This window comes from Panthera leo, chromosome D1 (assembly GCF_018350215.1).
Source record: "Panthera leo isolate Ple1 chromosome D1, P.leo_Ple1_pat1.1, whole genome shotgun sequence".
NCBI classification, from domain to species: domain Eukaryota; kingdom Metazoa; phylum Chordata; class Mammalia; order Carnivora; family Felidae; genus Panthera; species Panthera leo.
This window is the reverse complement of record NC_056688.1, coordinates 46,717,135-46,734,601: the sequence shown is the minus strand read 5'-3', so window position 1 is coordinate 46,734,601 and position 17,467 is coordinate 46,717,135. Positions and strand designations below refer to the sequence as shown.

At 40.8% G+C, this 17,467-nt stretch overlaps 1 protein-coding gene across 4 annotated transcripts in view; it reads right to left on the bottom strand.

Annotated features, from left to right (window-relative positions):
- The window catches only part of SYTL2 (synaptotagmin like 2), a 115,365-nt gene that overhangs the window by 36,216 nt on the left and 61,682 nt on the right, over positions 1-17,467 (bottom strand). For all 4 annotated transcript variants that reach the window (XM_042904627.1, XM_042904630.1, XM_042904632.1 and 1 more), the window contains exons 3-6: positions 15,097-15,248; positions 12,630-12,762; positions 1,608-1,689; positions 574-688 (exon numbers count right to left, since the gene is read on the bottom strand). In XM_042904627.1, coding sequence (XP_042760561.1) covers positions 574-688; positions 1,608-1,689; positions 12,630-12,762; positions 15,097-15,248 — 482 coding nt within the window. The remainder of the gene's footprint in view (positions 1-573; positions 689-1,607; positions 1,690-12,629; positions 12,763-15,096; positions 15,249-17,467) is intronic.

The following is a 17,467-nucleotide window of genomic DNA, read 5'->3' as shown; positions in this document are numbered from 1 at the left end:
TTAATGCCTGAGGGCTCTTCTTATACTTGCTTTTGAAGAGACTGAACTGTCTAGTATTTCTTCTTAATGGTATGGAAGAACGGTAAAATTCTGTAAAAGGCAGACTTAAATCAATTAAGCCACAAACCTGATCAAATGCCTCCTGAGGGACTAGGCTGATAATTACAGATTAGAGGATCATAACATTGTCAAGTGGCCTTTTTTCCTTAAGGCAAAAACTCTTTTCATTTTACACAAAGAATGTCCTCACATGGTACACAGCCAACATGTGCTGTTAAATGAATGAATGAATGCCTCTGGTCAAAAAATTCCCCAGTTCACTGAGGGGGAACCTAAGGCCTGGAGGTCAAACAACAAGTGTGAGCTCCAAGACTGGAATGCGTGAACTTCCAGTTTCTAAAATTTCTGCTTCCTTCCCTCAGGCAGGAAACCAATGGGCACAGTAGAATAAGAAAATCATCAGGACTTTTCACTTTCTCTTGAAAGTTCTTTTAGTTAAAGGAACTCTGAGAATTTCCGTTGGTCCACAGATAACAAAGATACAAATATCTAGTCCATAAAAATAATATTTACCTTCTTTTGAAGTCTGAAAGAAACCAGCCTTTCCATTTTTTGACGGCTCACTTTTGGTTTGTTGAGATAAGTGATCTTCTGGCAACTTGGAGCTATTAAATGGGTTCTTCCTTTGCTGGGGAAAAATATTGTTTATTAAACTCATTTTAAACGTCATAGCAGCAACTCAGTGTTAACAAATGCTTATTAGTTCCAAAACTTGATAGTTTCATCCAGTAAACTCTGTCTGGCATGTTTGAAAAATTACTGTCCTGGTTAATGTGGCTGACACAGAATTACCAAATATGCCAGACCAGAATTAAACTGTATAAAATATACTCAATCCCAGAGTCCTACAAAGTTAGACCAGAACCAGGCATTCAAATCTAAACCTCACATTTTACAAAGGTGAGAAAACTTGGGCCTGGTCTAGGTTAGGGTAAAGCTGAGACTGATCAGGGCAGATTCCCCCAATGCTCTTTCTACATAAAAGACTCTCACTGTGCTAGATTAAAGCTGAACTAAATACAATTGTAACTTATCTTTCCTATAAAGATTTAAAAGACACTTATCAAGGTATTTGGAGTGCTTCATAATCACTATTATGATCATCAATTCCAATGACAGAAAGGGGAACAGTAAATAGAATTTTTTTATTAATATAAGGCTGAATATGCTTATTGTCTTGACCTTCATAAATTGGCAATCCCCTCCCATAAGCAGAACTCTAACAGAGATTCAGGAAGCTATGAATAGGAACATGGACTGATATGGAACTAACAAGCTACTTTCCGTATGCTTAACAGCAGCAATCCCCAACAGGGGATTTTTTTTATTCTCTAGGGCAAGAAATCGGGGTCTTCAGCAATGTAGAAACATGGTATTCACCAACTTTTTCACCACAAGAGTGACTTCTTACATAAAATAGTAAAAATTATCTATATTTGATACAAAAAAGGACTACAAAATCCTCTTTATATCATGGTACTTTGATACAATGAGAAAAATGGCATTCCTGCCAAAAATGAGACTTTTGGAGTCTGAGCTCAATCTACCTTAGCCGGAGACACAGCTGACTTCCTTGTGTTTTCCTGGGACATATCAATCACGGTGGAAGCTGGATTTACCACGCTAGAACTGCAAAAGAAATAATAATTCAGAGAATAAACCCTCACCCTTTGAGGAAGCATAAATCATGCCTCTGAAGCTGAAAGCTATTAAGGCAGGACAGGAGAGGAAGTTTGTAAAACCAAACTGCCGGGAAGGGAGAGAGAGTTGGGGCCTAGATCATTAAGCAGCAAAGTGAAGGCAGAGGCAGAGCAGACATGAAAGACAGGCATGAGACAAGCAAAACCATCAGAAGCCTTGAGATTTTTATCATGGTACCAGACACACAGGAGGTTCACAATGTAAATTTGTAGAGATGAACCCATCTCAAAGTCAGAAGCTAAGGTCAGGTGCAGATGACAGGGAGCAACTTATCTCAAGGCGAGGGGATGTCATTGCTGAAAATAAAGCCCCAAAGAGTTTCAGGGCTTGGTTTCACAGAATGGCAGTGGTCACTCTAACTCAGGCAGGAAATAACTGAAGGAAAAACTCTGGTGAGACCAGTGACTTGACAGCCGATCGAAGAGATGCTGTGCAGGGAGGCCGGTACATTCAGGCAACTTGGTGAGGGCTCTCAACCTAACTCTCCTAACTCAGGCTGGGCAGTGAGTTCTTATTCAAATACAAAAGGGGTAAGGGCAAGCACAGCAGCCAAAAGATGGTGGCAGGTAGAAGCCTGGGGCTGGCTCAGAAGAGTGAAGAAGATTCTCTACCCAAGGGACAGGACAGCCCCAGGGTGAGAGCACGGTGAGAGTAAATGGAGAAAAGGGAGTTTAGCAGGGTTCCCTCCTGAACAACCACTCCCATGGCTATTAAGGAAGAAAGGAAAAAGAGAGTCAGAGTGGCCCCGGACAGACAAGAAGAAAACCATCTGTTCAGACTTCCTGCTCCAGTGGCCTTGCCTCAGGCATAAAAGGTGAAGTCACTACTGGCTGAAACCACTGTGCCCAGGTGGACTCCACCTGTCCTCTTAGTGACATCACAGACTCAAGAACTCGGAAAATACCTAAGAAGGCACCGGCTTTTCACCATGTAGCAAAGGAACTCGATGTTGGGGAAAGAGAGCAATTTTCCCCAAAGCCACAGAGCCCTGCCCAAGAATATGGTTACTCAAAACATGGGCTACTTGTTCCCACAGCTTCATTTCCTTTCTTTCCCTCTGCACTTCAATTGTTATTTTTTGCACAGACTTAGTCCCAGGAAAAGGATGAACTTTTGAGGAAGCCATTCTTCCTTTTGTTACTCTCTTCATTGTTCCAGAAAGGAATTGCGGCAGTTGAGGCAGATGTATATAAAATACATCTTGATTACATGGATGTGACAAAGAGGGGAAAAGGATGGGGAAGGGAAGGGCAAGGAACAAGAATGGGAATTTATAATGGAGCTAGAATTAAGGCTCATAGAAAAACACATTGCAGGAGGCTATTCTTACAACAGTGGGCACAAATTTCAATCAAGGTATCTATCAGCCAACATGAAAACAAGTACCTGGTCACTGAGAGAACTCACGGTGTCCATACAATAAAAATAGCCAATAGCTCAGGACTGGAAAGCACTATCTCTTGACTGTCATTTTAAGAAGCCCATGAATGACACAAGGAACCTTACAGCAGAGGCTAGGCTCAGTTTCTTAGAATGTTTTGTATCATCTCCTTATAAATAAAGCAGTCGTATAATCAGAGGACCTCAACCAAATGCTACTGGCTCCATGGATCACCCATTTTGTCCTGCCATCTTCTTCCCTCCTCTCCCACTCACCAAGACTGAAGGATAAGCAGAGTCTCAACTCTCTCCCCTCTCTGCTCCCCGGAAAACCAGTTCCTGTGCTTCATAGGCCCCAGTTCTGAGTGCCCATATTTCACATCATAAAACCAGACATGAAACTAGTCTCTCTCTTTCTAAACTCTATCAACCAATGTATGTCAGGTCCACTATGAAGTACCTCTTTGACCATCTTTATAAACCCCCTGCAATGCCTTGTACAGCACCTGATACACAACTTGTGAAAAACTGAAAAATGAAGATCACTGAGCCAGTGCCAGGCAGCAGATAGGTATCCGTGATTTTTTTCTTAAAAAACCCATGTTATTTGCCAAACAACAACAAGGCACATTATTTAAGTTTAAAATAAATGCCTTTGTTTCTATTAGTTCAGAAAACAAAAGAGGAAGAAATGACACATTCAGAGCACATGGGCAGACACTAAAGGACAGAGATACAGTATCACTGGGCCACTGTGTGTGTTGGGAGAGGGAAAATGACAAGGGGGTGGGACACGTGGTTAGGGACTGGGTTAGACTGCTTAGAAAAAATGAAAACAACAGTCTTGTGCCTCAAAGTCTGTAAAAATACAGCTACTTCTCAGATTAAGCTCTGGCTTTACTTCTCTCAAGGAATACAGCAATGTTTTGCATTCCTGCCTTTTACTTGGCAATCATCTTATCCTCAGCTGATTTTTGCAACAACCCTTTGAGGTATGTATGCTTCTCCTCATTTTACTCATGAGAAAAACTAAGGCTTGGGAGGTTAAATAACCTTGATGTCACAAAATTAATAAATGAAGAGCTGGGGATTTGAGCCAGGTGTGTCTGACCCTGACCCAACAGACAATCACACGAATAATGGCGAGGCTACACTGCCTCTGATTTCTCATGTTAATAAAGTGGTGGTTTATAGCAAGAAGACTGAAGTCCAGGTGATCCTTCTTTCCCAGTGACTGTCACATCTGTCACTTCCTTTCTACCTTTACAGTCACATCCTTTATTTCTATCAACTTTATTAGCCTCACATCTGACCTCCTGATTCTAAAGTTCCACGAATCCATTCAGCATTCCGCCACTAAGCTGGGATGATCTCAAACACAATTTTGATCATGTCACTCTTTTGCTCGTTCTCCTTCCCTGACTCCCCAAGGCCTATTGGAATGAAGTCTGTTTGAACTTGTCAGGAAGGAACTGGAGATGCTCCGCCATGTACCCAATATACTTTCCCACTCTTTCCTTCTATTGCCCCTTCATGCCAAAGAGTTCCATCTACTCATTATCCCCAAAACTCACTTGACTGTTGTCTCCACTTGGTCTATCCCCCCCGCCCTGCCCTCATGTGTTTGCTCAGCTCTCTGCCCAAATCCTTGCTGTCATCTCCAAGCCCAGTCCAAATCTCACCGCCTTGTGATACTGCTCCTGTATCAGCCCAGCTGGAAGTGGGTCTCCTTGTCTCAAATCCTTATATCACATTTCAGTGGTACTTTGGATTCGAAATTTGCTCTCTGCCTGGCACTATTTGTTATCACATGATCAGATACTCACACACACGGATGCATTATTTTTCCTAAGAGAATATAGACTCTTTATAGCCAGATACTGTGTCTTTGTTTCTTGGAATCCCTCCCCAAGGCAGTAGACTGTGTCCTGCATATAAAAGATACTCAATACATTCCACAGGACTAGATTTTTAAACTGTAGCAAGCCAAATTCCACACCCCGTGCTTGTAATTCTTCCCTCAGGCACCCTTCAAAAACTACCTGCCATGCCAGAAGGAACACTTAGACAAAATGTGTTTACTTTTTAAAAGAATTATTAAAGTATTAGATTATGATATTGACATTAGGGTTAAAAGTATCTGCATTTTAATACAAGTCTTGGAAAACTTAACTAAAAAGAATAATAAGGTATCATACTGTTGCAGGGATGCTGGGGAAAGAGGTGCAGCTTTAAATCATACCACGTGGCCAGCTGGACACTCAACCTGTTTCTGTGTCTAGCCATAAAGTGCTCCCAAGCACATATAGTGACTTTTAAGAGTTTCTGAACCTTAACTGGCCTTTCCCTCTAAAAAAGTTAAAAATAACAGCAGACATCTTACACTAGTTCTTTGCAGCTTAAATATTAACAGTGTCGAATCAGAAGCAAATTCTGCGAGTGATTTTTTTCACATGTTGTTGCTGTTGTTCACCTCTCTCCCCCTTTGGGTGGCGAGTTTCTTGGAAGCTAATGCTGGGTCACGTCCCAAGTGCCCAACACTGTGCCAGCACATGTTACACTCAGTGAAGCTCAAACACATGGATAAACAAATGAAGAAATGGCTCAGGGATAAAGTGAGGGAAGTAAATTAGAAAATATGCTACACCAAGCCTTTCAAGTCAGCATTTTTTTTTAAGTAAAACATTACTTGTCTGATGCCACCATACTTCATGCTACAGAATTCTCTAACATGAATATTCTCAGCCAAGTGTAAGACACTCTGATGTCACAGTGAAACTATTTCTACCACAGGTGATTTGGGCAAATCCAAGATCCTATACGATTAAGAAAGATTGTTTTAAAGTGCTCAGTATAAGTGATTCTGGGGGGCAGACCTCTAAGAAATGAAATGGTCACATCACTGCATATGCAATATATCCAAGGACAAAAGATCAAATGCATTGTCCTTAGAATGGCATCTCTACCTTGCTTTTGGGAGAAAGCTAGGTGCTTCACATTGAGCTTATTATTGGGGGAGGGGTTGAGGTAAGTGGCTAATTCTTCTGGGAGATTGAAACAGGGAGAGGAAGAGGGAGAAAGAGAGGGAGAGACTAAGAGATTGAGACACAAACAAAAGCCTTCCAGGGAAAAGAACATTAGTAGAAACAATAACATTATTTCAGAATTAAAGACATGGTTTTAATTTCTTGGTCCCAATTCAACAGAGGATAAGACAGAGATCGGTGGCAAAAGTATCACTGAAGCATAGGAAGTGAAGCTTAAAGATTAGCATTTTTGTTCATTATGATGACTCACAAGTAATCAGTGCTTTAACTCTACCAAAACCAAAGTGAGGTGAGGACGTACAGCTTCTCTTATAAGAAAACTCATTGTTTTCTCACCACTTCCTAGGGAAGTGCAGAAGCCATGGAAAGAAATACCACAGGGAAAGCTTCACCTTGTTCTCCCTGAACTCATTTTGGAGATATTCTCTAGGGATTTTTTTGATTAACAGACATTACAAACCTCTGCAGCAGCCAAGCTCCCTCCTACCTCCATGCCTTCTGGTACTCTACTGTGAATGCCCCCTCTTATAGTTGTCCAAATGTGAGAATACCCCTCACATTCTTGTCCATCTTTTATAATCACCAGAGCTCATGGTGATACTGCTGAGCTGAGAGATTCTCAGTAACGCAAAGCAATGAAGTCTGTAGGCTATCGATCATGTTCTTCATTTGTAGCTTAACTTTTCCCTTTCTCCTCTTTTCTACTCTATTCCTGAGTTCCAAACTACTTCATTCAATCATTCATTCATTCACTCATTTGTTCATTCGTTAACCCCTCATTCACCATTATTCTTTACCTCATAATTCATTACCTTATCAACTGTTTTCATTCAAGTGGTCAGTCTCTCACTCTCCGTCTATTCTCCATTCATTCATTCCTTCCTTCATTCATTCCACAAGACACTCTTTGGGCACTGTTGTATGTGTTAGGAATAGGGCAGTGAACCAAACAAAATATAGCAATAAACCAAAAGGCCTTTTCCTCATGCATTTGGAGGGTGGGGAAGGACAATACATACACACAAAAATAAATATGTAACCCAATGTCAGGTGGTGGTAAGTGTGCAGAAGGACAATAAGAGAAAAGTGCTGGAATTCATATATTCCCCAGATACTTATCACTACATGTTAGGTGCTTGGTACATGGTGGTGAATAATATCCATGTCCTCAACACTGAGAAAGAAATGCAGTGACGCTCAGCCCTGGGAAAAATCTGGATTTTTAAAAGTTCCTTGGGGAGTTCTGACATACAACTCACAGTTGAGAATATCTCATCAAGTAACCCACATATCTTTTATAGATTATTAGATATCCCTGTGTCATACAAACACCTGAAATTTCTTCTAATTTCATCTCTAAAACTGTCATACGTTTCCTCTTTTCTCCACTCCTTTGATTAGGTTCTTACCATCTCTCACCTAAACTTCTGTTACAGTGTTCTAATGGAATTGCCTAACCCCATCTTCCACAGTTATCAGAATGATCACTCTAAAAAGCAAACTTGATCAAAATGTCATTTGATGGCTCCTTGTGACTTAAAGGAAAAGTCCAGCTTTTTGGCCAACATGTAAGGCTCTTCACAATCTTGCTCTGGTCTCTTCCTACAGCATAACTGCCCATCACTCACAGAGCACATCTACTAGACCATTTTCAGGTCTCCAACACGCCAGGCCCTCATGTTATTCTCTGTGCCTATATTGTCATTCTCCCCATGTCTACCTAACATAATCCTTCTCATCTTTCAAGAACTGACTTACATATAACTCTCTCTAGAAGCTTCCCTGACAACCCCTCGCATTCACCCTGGACACGGGGCTACTCCTCTGTGCTCCCATAGCTTTTAATTACACTTATCATGTGACATCACAATTTATGGTTATACATGACAGCCCCTTTTGCAAACAATAAGTTCCCTAAGAACAGGGACCATATGTTGTTCATCTCTGAGGTCCTAGGTACTATCTTGCATACAATAGATATGGAATAATTACTGACTGACTAAATAAATGACTGAATGAAGAATAAATTAGAAACCCTATAAAATGACTTATTCTACTGGGTGCTAGCAAGACATTGAATCAGTGTTTCCAATCAGCTACATACAGTGATATTTAAACATTTTATTTCTAATAAATATCCTGAAAGTAAACCGAGCCAATATATGGATTAACTGTTCCATCCTAACCATTCATACCTGTTTCTCTTTCCTATTTTTGTACACATTTCACTGTCTTTCTTCTGGCCTTTCTGAACTTTTCTGCCTGTGGTTTAGGCTGGCCCATAGTACCCCCTGCTGATTTTGCTCCATCAAAAGCAGTAACTGACCTCTGACGGAGGACATCTATTACTAGGGCTTGTTTGTATATAGTCAGAGTATACTACCACCTCTTTGATATGATGCCAGGGCACTGAGATGCCCACTGCCACTAACACAGTCCTCTCTGCACCTAACACTTTGCTTCCCTTGGTTGAAGGCTCTGATCCCCATCAGTCTGCATTCTGAAGGTAATTCTTTAATCTTTAGAAACCATTAGGGACTGGAAGTCTTCCCAGCAGAAAGTCTATACAGGGTGGGAGACAGACACGTGACAGACCTCTGAATCCTTTCATTGAAATGCCCTCATCTGCACTACACACCACATGATAAGAACTACTTGGGCTGTGTGTTGGGATGCCACAAACATGCTCAGGTTCTTATTTCAATAAGGTGACCATTCAGAAAAGGCAAGAAGCTGAAAATTTCCATCCGTGCAGGGTTATTAAAAAGTCAATATTCCTTAGAGTGGAATGCATGCTAGATTCCTTCAAAGGAGAAAGGAGAGGCCATCGGGCAACTGAGGGATGTGGGATGGGGAAGGACGTGAGAAGAGGAACCAGAAGGGGAAAAGAAATGAGAAGGTTGGAATGCACTTGAGAAACTAGCATTTTCTTTAGTGTATTGGGCTGGTCCTGTGAGAGGCCACAGTGTTAATATAAGCTATCACAGAGACCAATCTTCAGACAGGCAGTCTTAAAGGAAGAGATTAGAGAGAGAAACTACAAGGCCAGTCCACTTGCAGCCTCCTTCAGACCAAAGCAGCACCAAAATGGGGACATCTAAGACTATCAGTGTTGCCCGGAGCACCCAACATTGTTTCACAGAACATGTCATCCCAAGTAACAAAGGAAGGTCTTCTCATCCCAAAACAGGTCTACCTCTATAGTCAAGAGATGTTATACCTCATTTATGGGCAGGGTCCTGACCCCCATGGGAAGAGCTTCTCACATCTTTATTTGTATACTCCCCACCTTGGTTCAGCCATGTCTTGTGGATTATTTGGGGATAGGGAGGACATGATGTGCTATCAAGGTGTGGTTCATGAACCAGTGTCAGTCTGAGAACTGCATGTCACTGGTTCGCAATGAGGGGAGTACAGAAATTGAGTGTATACATTTAGACTCATTTATAGCAATTTGCTAAGACATCCCAGAACTGTATCGGGGCTTTATACTTTGTATGACTTTGCTGTTTTCTGTATTTCATTTTTGTTATATTTTTATATAAGATTCCAATCTGTGATGACTAAGAAATACAGATTATTTTTTAAAAAACCAAAACACTGGTCTTTGACCACAGTTTGTGCCAATACTGCACAGTTAAAATTCAGCAACCAGCACTGGAACTGTGAGCATTTGGAGTTTTCCCTTTGCCACTTTAAAGAAAACCTCACTCTCTACTCCTTCATTCATCAAACCTCTCTCTACTTCCTTGTGTGACAGGTGCAAACAAAGATGAGTTCCGGAAGAATGCAGGTACCAGATGGCGCGTGAGTTCATGCCAGGCACCCACAGTGTTTCAATTCTTCCCAGGAAGGACCCCACAGAACTGTGCCCATACAAACAAGGAATCTTGCCACAGAACCTATTAGAAAAACTGCTTCAGAAACTGCAATATCTACTCACTGTTGCCTCACAACACTCCCGGACACCTGACTCCTGGCTAAGAAAATATTGACAGGTACTGAGTCATGCTATTGAAGTTCAATTCCACTAAAAGTACAGGCCCCAAAATACACTTAACACACCCAGTTCGCAAAGGTTAAAGTATAGGTGAGAAACACCGCAGGAACCCGATACTGAGTAAAGTACTAGCTTCTGACATGGGAAGGAAGAAGTAAACAACAGCTCCTTCCACAGTTCTGGATGATAACCACCCATGTCACGTCATGAGCAAAGCAGCATACATTTTTATTCTGACATTTTTATTCTTGCCTTCTGAACCATACCTCATCTATGTTATAATAACATAATTATAAAGCCACTGGAAATTGCCAATTTTCTTTCTTCCTGTGAAATGCTAAGTGGTTCCCACATCTCATTTCATTTAATCTCATAATATCCTGGTGAGGCAGCTCTGCTCTGATTTACAGATGAAACCAGAAAGACTCGTCTGAGGCCACACAAGGAATGCAGAAAATAATGAAGATATGACTTGGGGAAGCTATATTAATAGCCTCAAATTGAGGAACAGGGGAGAAACACCCACCAGCCTGCATGGGGATCATGAAGAAAAGAAGCCAGGTAATGAGGGCAGCGGCGCCTTTGTCCCCCAGGCCCTTTGAGATGAAATGCGTTCTTGGGAGAAGGACAGGAAGTCTGACCCAGATAAAACTGTGCAGTAAGCTAAGTTGGTCTTCTGACACCCCCAAATCTCCTTTCCCCTTCTGTGGTACTTGAACCCTCCTCCCCTAGTTAGTCAGTGTTCTGATGTCCCCATCACCCATCAGATTGGCTCTTAGGAGCTGCTCTTAGCTCCTTAATGATGATTCTAAATAACTGTGTTCTCACTCCTGGAGTTTCTAATACTTAAGTTCTCATCTTTCCCTATGGAAGGAAATCCTTTATCTCATTAGGGGGATTGCTGGAAAATGGGAAGTCACCAAGGGGAAGTGGTAGGGGTCGATTCTCACTCAATGTATGTGAGAGTCCATACTTCCATTCACTAAATGCCCACTATGTGCTATTGACCATTTTAAGAATTCTACATTTACTAGCTAATTAAATTCTCAGTAATCCTGCTGGAAAATCATTATCATTCCATTTTTATAGTTGAGAAACCAAAGGCCCAAGAAGTTAAGTCACTTCTAACACAAGGTCACAAAATCAGTTAGTGACTACTTATTGTTTAACTTCTAGCCAACATGGTTTCTACATACAGAACATTACAAATCATCCCAGAGGGGAAACAGTCCAGCCTACAACCCATGGAACTGAGTCCTCTCCAACCGGGAGATGGATACTGGGTACCTTAATAGAATCAGTATTCCATTATTCATGTCATGTAACTTTACTCATATTTGGCTCTGAAATGCCTATTGATGCCTACATTATAGACCTTCTCCCTCATGTGTCAACTACATTAGAAATATCCCTGTTCCCTAGGTGCCTCAGACTTGGAAACTGACTCAGTGATTATCTTACAAGCAAATTTGTTGACTTCAGCCCTGTTGTAGACTCTGAATTGAATTGTCTTCACTGAGGAGGTACAGATACAATGCAACTGCCTTCCCACCAAAGGGTAATAACTATACCTCCAAGGGATGAACACCAATGGGAAGATCTTAAATACCTAAAAGCAAATCATCAAAAGGTTTCTGGCAATGTATCTCCACAGTCAGGTACTTCTTAGGAAGGATGCACAAATGTACATTTTTGACTGGCCAGATGGTAACAGGTATGGAAAACACCAAAAAAATAAAAAAAATCAAGACTGAAATATTGAGGACAATCTGCATCCTAAAGAGGCATTTACTGAGCACCTCCTATGTACCAGGTATTCTACCTACGTTATCACTAATTCTCACTATAGTCTTTCCTGGTGTATGTATGTATATGTGTGTGTGTGTGTGTGTATATATATATATATATATATATATATATATATATATATACACACACATATATATATATTATCTTTCCTATCTAGAGTTAAGAAAAGAGACTCAGAGAGGTTAAATGACTTGTCCATCATCAAATGGCTAATAAGTGGCATATTTAGGATTTGAATTCATGTCTGGTTTCCCAGAAACTTGAGCTTCTTCCATTGAACCAGGTTGTACAATTTGATCATAATTCACCTCTTCTCTGAAACGACTATATTTATTTTGAAGTACCTCTTCATTCTACTCTAAGGTGAAATCATTAACACAAATAAAAATCAGCTATTGTTGGTGCTAGAAGAAATCACCCACTTAACATTTTAATTTTATTTAACATTCATGTCTGTTAGAAATTCTCGAAGTTGAAAGAGTACTGCTCAGGCTTTGTCCACATCAGGTCCCCAAATTCTCTCATACATACTCCCATCAAAGTGCCTGTGAGAAGAGTCTGGTGTTTGCACTCATAGCACACCAGGCCATGAATCCCACATCCAGCGGCTCTCCCTGTGAGCTCTACCTTACCTTGGGCTTGCTGGTGCTACATCCTCTGGCTCTTCTAGAGCACCAGTTAGCTCTGGGGGAAGGATAGCATCTTTGTTGACATTATTCACCCAGCTTTCCTTTGCCTCATTTGCTCTGTCCTTACTCTGCTCAGCTGAAAGAGGAAACAATAAAGACAGGAAGGTTATCCCTCACCTCCATGACCTACAACTCTTATAGTAGCTCTTATCACTGAAGCTCAAACTTGAACCTCAGGCCTTTCCAGAGTGCCAAGGCAATCACTAATGAGTCTGAGTATCCAGGGTCAGAATTACATCTGCAAGTCAAGTCAGTAGAGTCTCATATTGTTAGCTTCCCTCAAGCAGAATCTCCTGAGAGCATGATTGTACATTTAAATGTGCAGGTAAATCCAGAGACCACTACAGCAAAATGCTGACCACCTCTAAGTGGATCTGACCTCAACTGGGGACAGGACTAAATATGTATGCCAGGGGAATTCTCTGGTCAGTGAGTCCTCATTGGAACAGAGACACCATCATTACCAAGCATTTACCAAACATCAACAGTGCCTGACTTGAGGTTGGGCTCTGGGACCCAAAGGGAAATAAACACTTATCATCTGGAATGTTCCTCTCCACTGCCTCTTCCTTCCCCCAGTCTCTACACATCCAAATTCTACATACTCCTCAATACCCAGCTCAGATGCCAAGGCCCCCCAAAAAACTCTGCGTTCCCTATTCAGGAAATAACTTCTTTTTGCCTCTGAACATCAGATCTCTTCACCAGCACCTCTCATAGCATCAACCAAGTACTAAATGCCAGACACAGTGCTGAGTTTTTTGCATGCATTTCCTTGTGTGGAAGGAGTTTTCTTTCCAAGTTCACAGGTTTGGAAATTGAGGATCAAAAAGTTCAGGAGACTTGCCTAAGACCACAGAGCCAATAAATGCCAGGAATGCTTATACATCAACGTTAAGAAGATGAAGCAGGGGCGCCTGGGTGGCTCAGTCGGTTAAGCGTCCGACTTCAGCTCAGGTCACAATCTCGCGGTCCATGAGTTCGAGCCCTGCGTCGGGCTCGGGGCTGATGGCTCAGAGCCTGGAGCCTGCTTCTGATTCTGTGTCTCCCTCTCTCTCTACCCCTCCCCCGTTCATGCTCTGTCTCTCTCTGTCTCAAAAATAAATAAACGTTAAAAAAAAAAAAAAGAAGATGAATCAATATAAGGGCTCCCAATTACCAAATAGTCACATTCCAGGGTGGTATTCCCTACAGAGTCTCTCTACACATAAGTCTAATTTCTTCAATTGCAAAACAGAATCCACAATAGTAACCTGTACCTATCAAGAGTTCTGAAGGCCGGGATGGTTTTGAAAATCAAGAGGGATGCAAGCAACACATGGCATATACTCAACAATAAGCCTTTATTTGCAAGGAGTATGACTCTGAGTCATAAAGAATGAAATCCCAGTGCGCCATTTGCCAATGATACAACCTTGGACAAGTAACTTCACTTCTCTGAACTTTACATGTCCCATATATAGAACGGGGATAATAATACCTACCTTACAATATTGCTGCTATAGTTACAAATATAGAGAGTAAATGCCTATCATGTATTATATGATCAAAAGGTGAGAGCTGTTTTCCTTATTGTGTACAGGTTAGATCTACACAGGGGCTATTCTCAGGGGTAAAAGTTTATACTGTCTAGAGTGAAAGAGAAGGCACACTATAAATGTTTAATAAACCCAACAGAATTCTAAAGCCCTCAAAATACTGTCTTTACAGTCTCTTAAGTAATACACTTGGTTGATTAAAGAGGTATCAGATGTTAAAGTTGTTGAAAGAGATGCTAGTCTCTTTCTGTCACCCTACCCAAAGGAAAAGGTTTTGAATCTTTAGAGTTAAAAGCCAAAAGGAATGCAGGGGTAAATGCCCTATAAACCCCAACTGTTGGGGCGCCTGGGTGGCTCAATCAGTTAAGATTCTGACTCTTGATTTCAGCTCAGGTCATGATCTCACAGTTTGTGAGTTCAAGCCCCATGTGAGGCTCTGTGCTGACAGTGCAGAGCCTGCTTGGGATTCATTCATTCTCTCTCTCTCTCTCTCTCTCCCTCCCTCCCTCCCTCCCTCCCTCCCTCCCTCTGCCCCTCCCTTGCATGTGCATACTCTCTCTCTCTCTCTCAAAATAAATAAAATAAACTTAAAAAAAAAATAACCCCCAACTGTCTATAGTACTACAACTCAATACAGTCTCTAAAGGACTTCCCATGTTTTTCTACATTACCCTGGGTCACTTAGTCCTGCCTTCATCCATCTGAATTCAGGGCAAGAGGATTTTGAGCTGGGGGACTATACATTATGCAAAGCACACCTCTAAATGACATCCCTCAGCAGCTTCCAGTAAAGATTCTAACACCCTTCCCTTCTCTTGACAATGCCTTCCCCACAAATGCTGGCTCAAAATGTACTACCCAAATCAACTCACCTGCTACCTGGAGCTTCTTCTTTCTCATGGATGCTCTGATGATATCTGCACCATGAATTCTGTCTCTGTGCCTTTTTGCCTTGGCTTCATAAAACCACTGGCCACTCATATTCTTCAACTGTTGGTCATCCTTAATTTTTTCAGGCAAATGTCTACAAAAGGAAAAGAGCTTTACTTTGCTGAGAGCCCATGGTAAATAAATGAGTTTACTGTGACAGTGCATAAAGAAATTTGTAAACAGAAAGACAAATAAAGCTCTCAGTAATTTAGAAGACCCCACAAACCTCCTAGATGACTAAGAAATATATATTCCTCTTTGAATGAAAAGTCAAGAAAGACAAGGCTTACACTTTTTAAAAATCAAAGACTTTATCCCTGACCTCCACATGATGTCTGGAATTTCTCAAGAATGGATTCACTTTTGGGCTGTGGTCTTCTGTGTCTACTGTTCAAATGCAAACACCCCAGGGAAAGATGATATATTAAGCATCTCTAAGCTTTGGTCCCTTTAGCTGTAAAAAGAGGTTAATCATACTAATCTACTTCATGGGATTGCTTTGAGGATTAAATTAGCTAATGCATATAAACTGCCCTTTGCAAATGCCTGGCACTTAATACCCAATGAATAAGTGGTGGTGTAGTTATCAGCTCATCAATCCTTTCCATTTCAGTGAAATGAGTTTTATCAGAGACTTTCTGTGGGGGAAGTGCATGATGTCTCTGGGTCTTAATGCTAGGGAAATGAATGCTGAAAAAGCAGGCAGGAGGCAGGCAAGATCAAATTTATGGTAGGAGGGGGACAGGGAGTAGAGGCAGAGGCACAGCCAATTGTGCAGCTACTGCTTTCAAGGGTTCCATGATCACCCATGCTCACTGAAAAGCTAAAGCCTATAGAACAAAACAAATGCAGCCCTAAAATCTTCCTAATTTACTCACTTAAAAAGACACTGTTCTACTTAACAAGTCTTTTTTTGTTCATCGTGATAAGTGTATTCTTTAATTCTCATCCCCTATTTCTCCCACCACCACCCCCCTCATCCCCTCTGGTGACCATCAGTTTGTTCTCTATTGTTAAGCATCTATTTCTAGGTCTCTTTTTTCTTTGCTCATTTGTTTGTAAATTCCACACATGAGTGAGATCACATGGTAGTTGTCTTCCCATGACTGACTTATTTCCTTTAGTATTACACTCTCTTGCTCTATCCCTGTTGTTGCAAACAAGATTTCTTTCTTTTTTTAGTGGCTGAATATATTCCATTGTAATACACACCACTTCTTCTTTATCCTTTGCCTATCAGTGGACACCTGGGTTGCTTCATAGTTTGGCTGTTATAAATAGGTTGTAATAAACATAGGGGTGCATATACCCCTTTGATTCAGTGTTTTTGTATTTTTTGGGTAAATACTTAGTAATGTGATTACTGGGTGGTAGGGTAGTTCCAGTTTTAATCTTTTGAGGAAATTCCATACTGTTTTCCACAGTGGCTGCACCAGTTTGCATTCCTACCATCAGTGCAAGAAGGTTCCCTTTTCTCCACGTTTTCACCAATACTTGATGTGTCTTGTGTTTTAATTTTCACCATTCTGACAGGTGTGAGGTGATGACTCATTGTAGTTTTAATTTGCATTTGCCTAATGATGAGTGATGCTGAGCTTGTTTTCATGTGTCTCCTGGCCATTTGGATGTCATCTTTGGAGAAGTGTCTGTTCATGTATTCTGCCCACTTTTTAGTTGAATTATCTGTTTTTGGTACTGAGTTGTATCAGTTCTTTATATATTTTGGATATCAACCCTTCATGTCATTACCAAATATTTTCTCTCATTCCACAGGTTGCTTTTTAGTTTCATTGTCTCCTTCACTGTGCAGAGCTTTTTATTTTAGTGTAGTCCCAAAGTTTATTTTTGCTTTTAATTTTCTTGCCTTAGGAGACATATCTAGAAAAATGTTGCTAGGGCTATGTCAGAGAGATTACTGCCTATGCTCTGTTCTAGGATTTTTTATTATTTCAGGTCTCACATTTAGGCCTTTTAATCCATTTTGAGTTTATTTGCATGTATGGTATAAAAACGAGGTCTGGTTTTGTTACTTTTCACATGGTTGTCCAGTTTCCCAATACCATTTGCTGAAGAGTCTTTTTCTCATTGGATATTCATTCTTCTTATGTTGAAGATTAACTAACCATATAATTGTGGGTTTATTTTTGGATTTCTTTAATATTCCAGTGATCTATGTGTCTATTTTTATGTCAGTACCATACTGTTTTAATGACTCCTGCTTTGTAATATAACTTGAAATCTGGAATTGTGATACCTCCAGTTTTTTTTTTCTTTTTCAAGATTGTTTTGGCTATTTGAGGTCTTTGGTGGTTC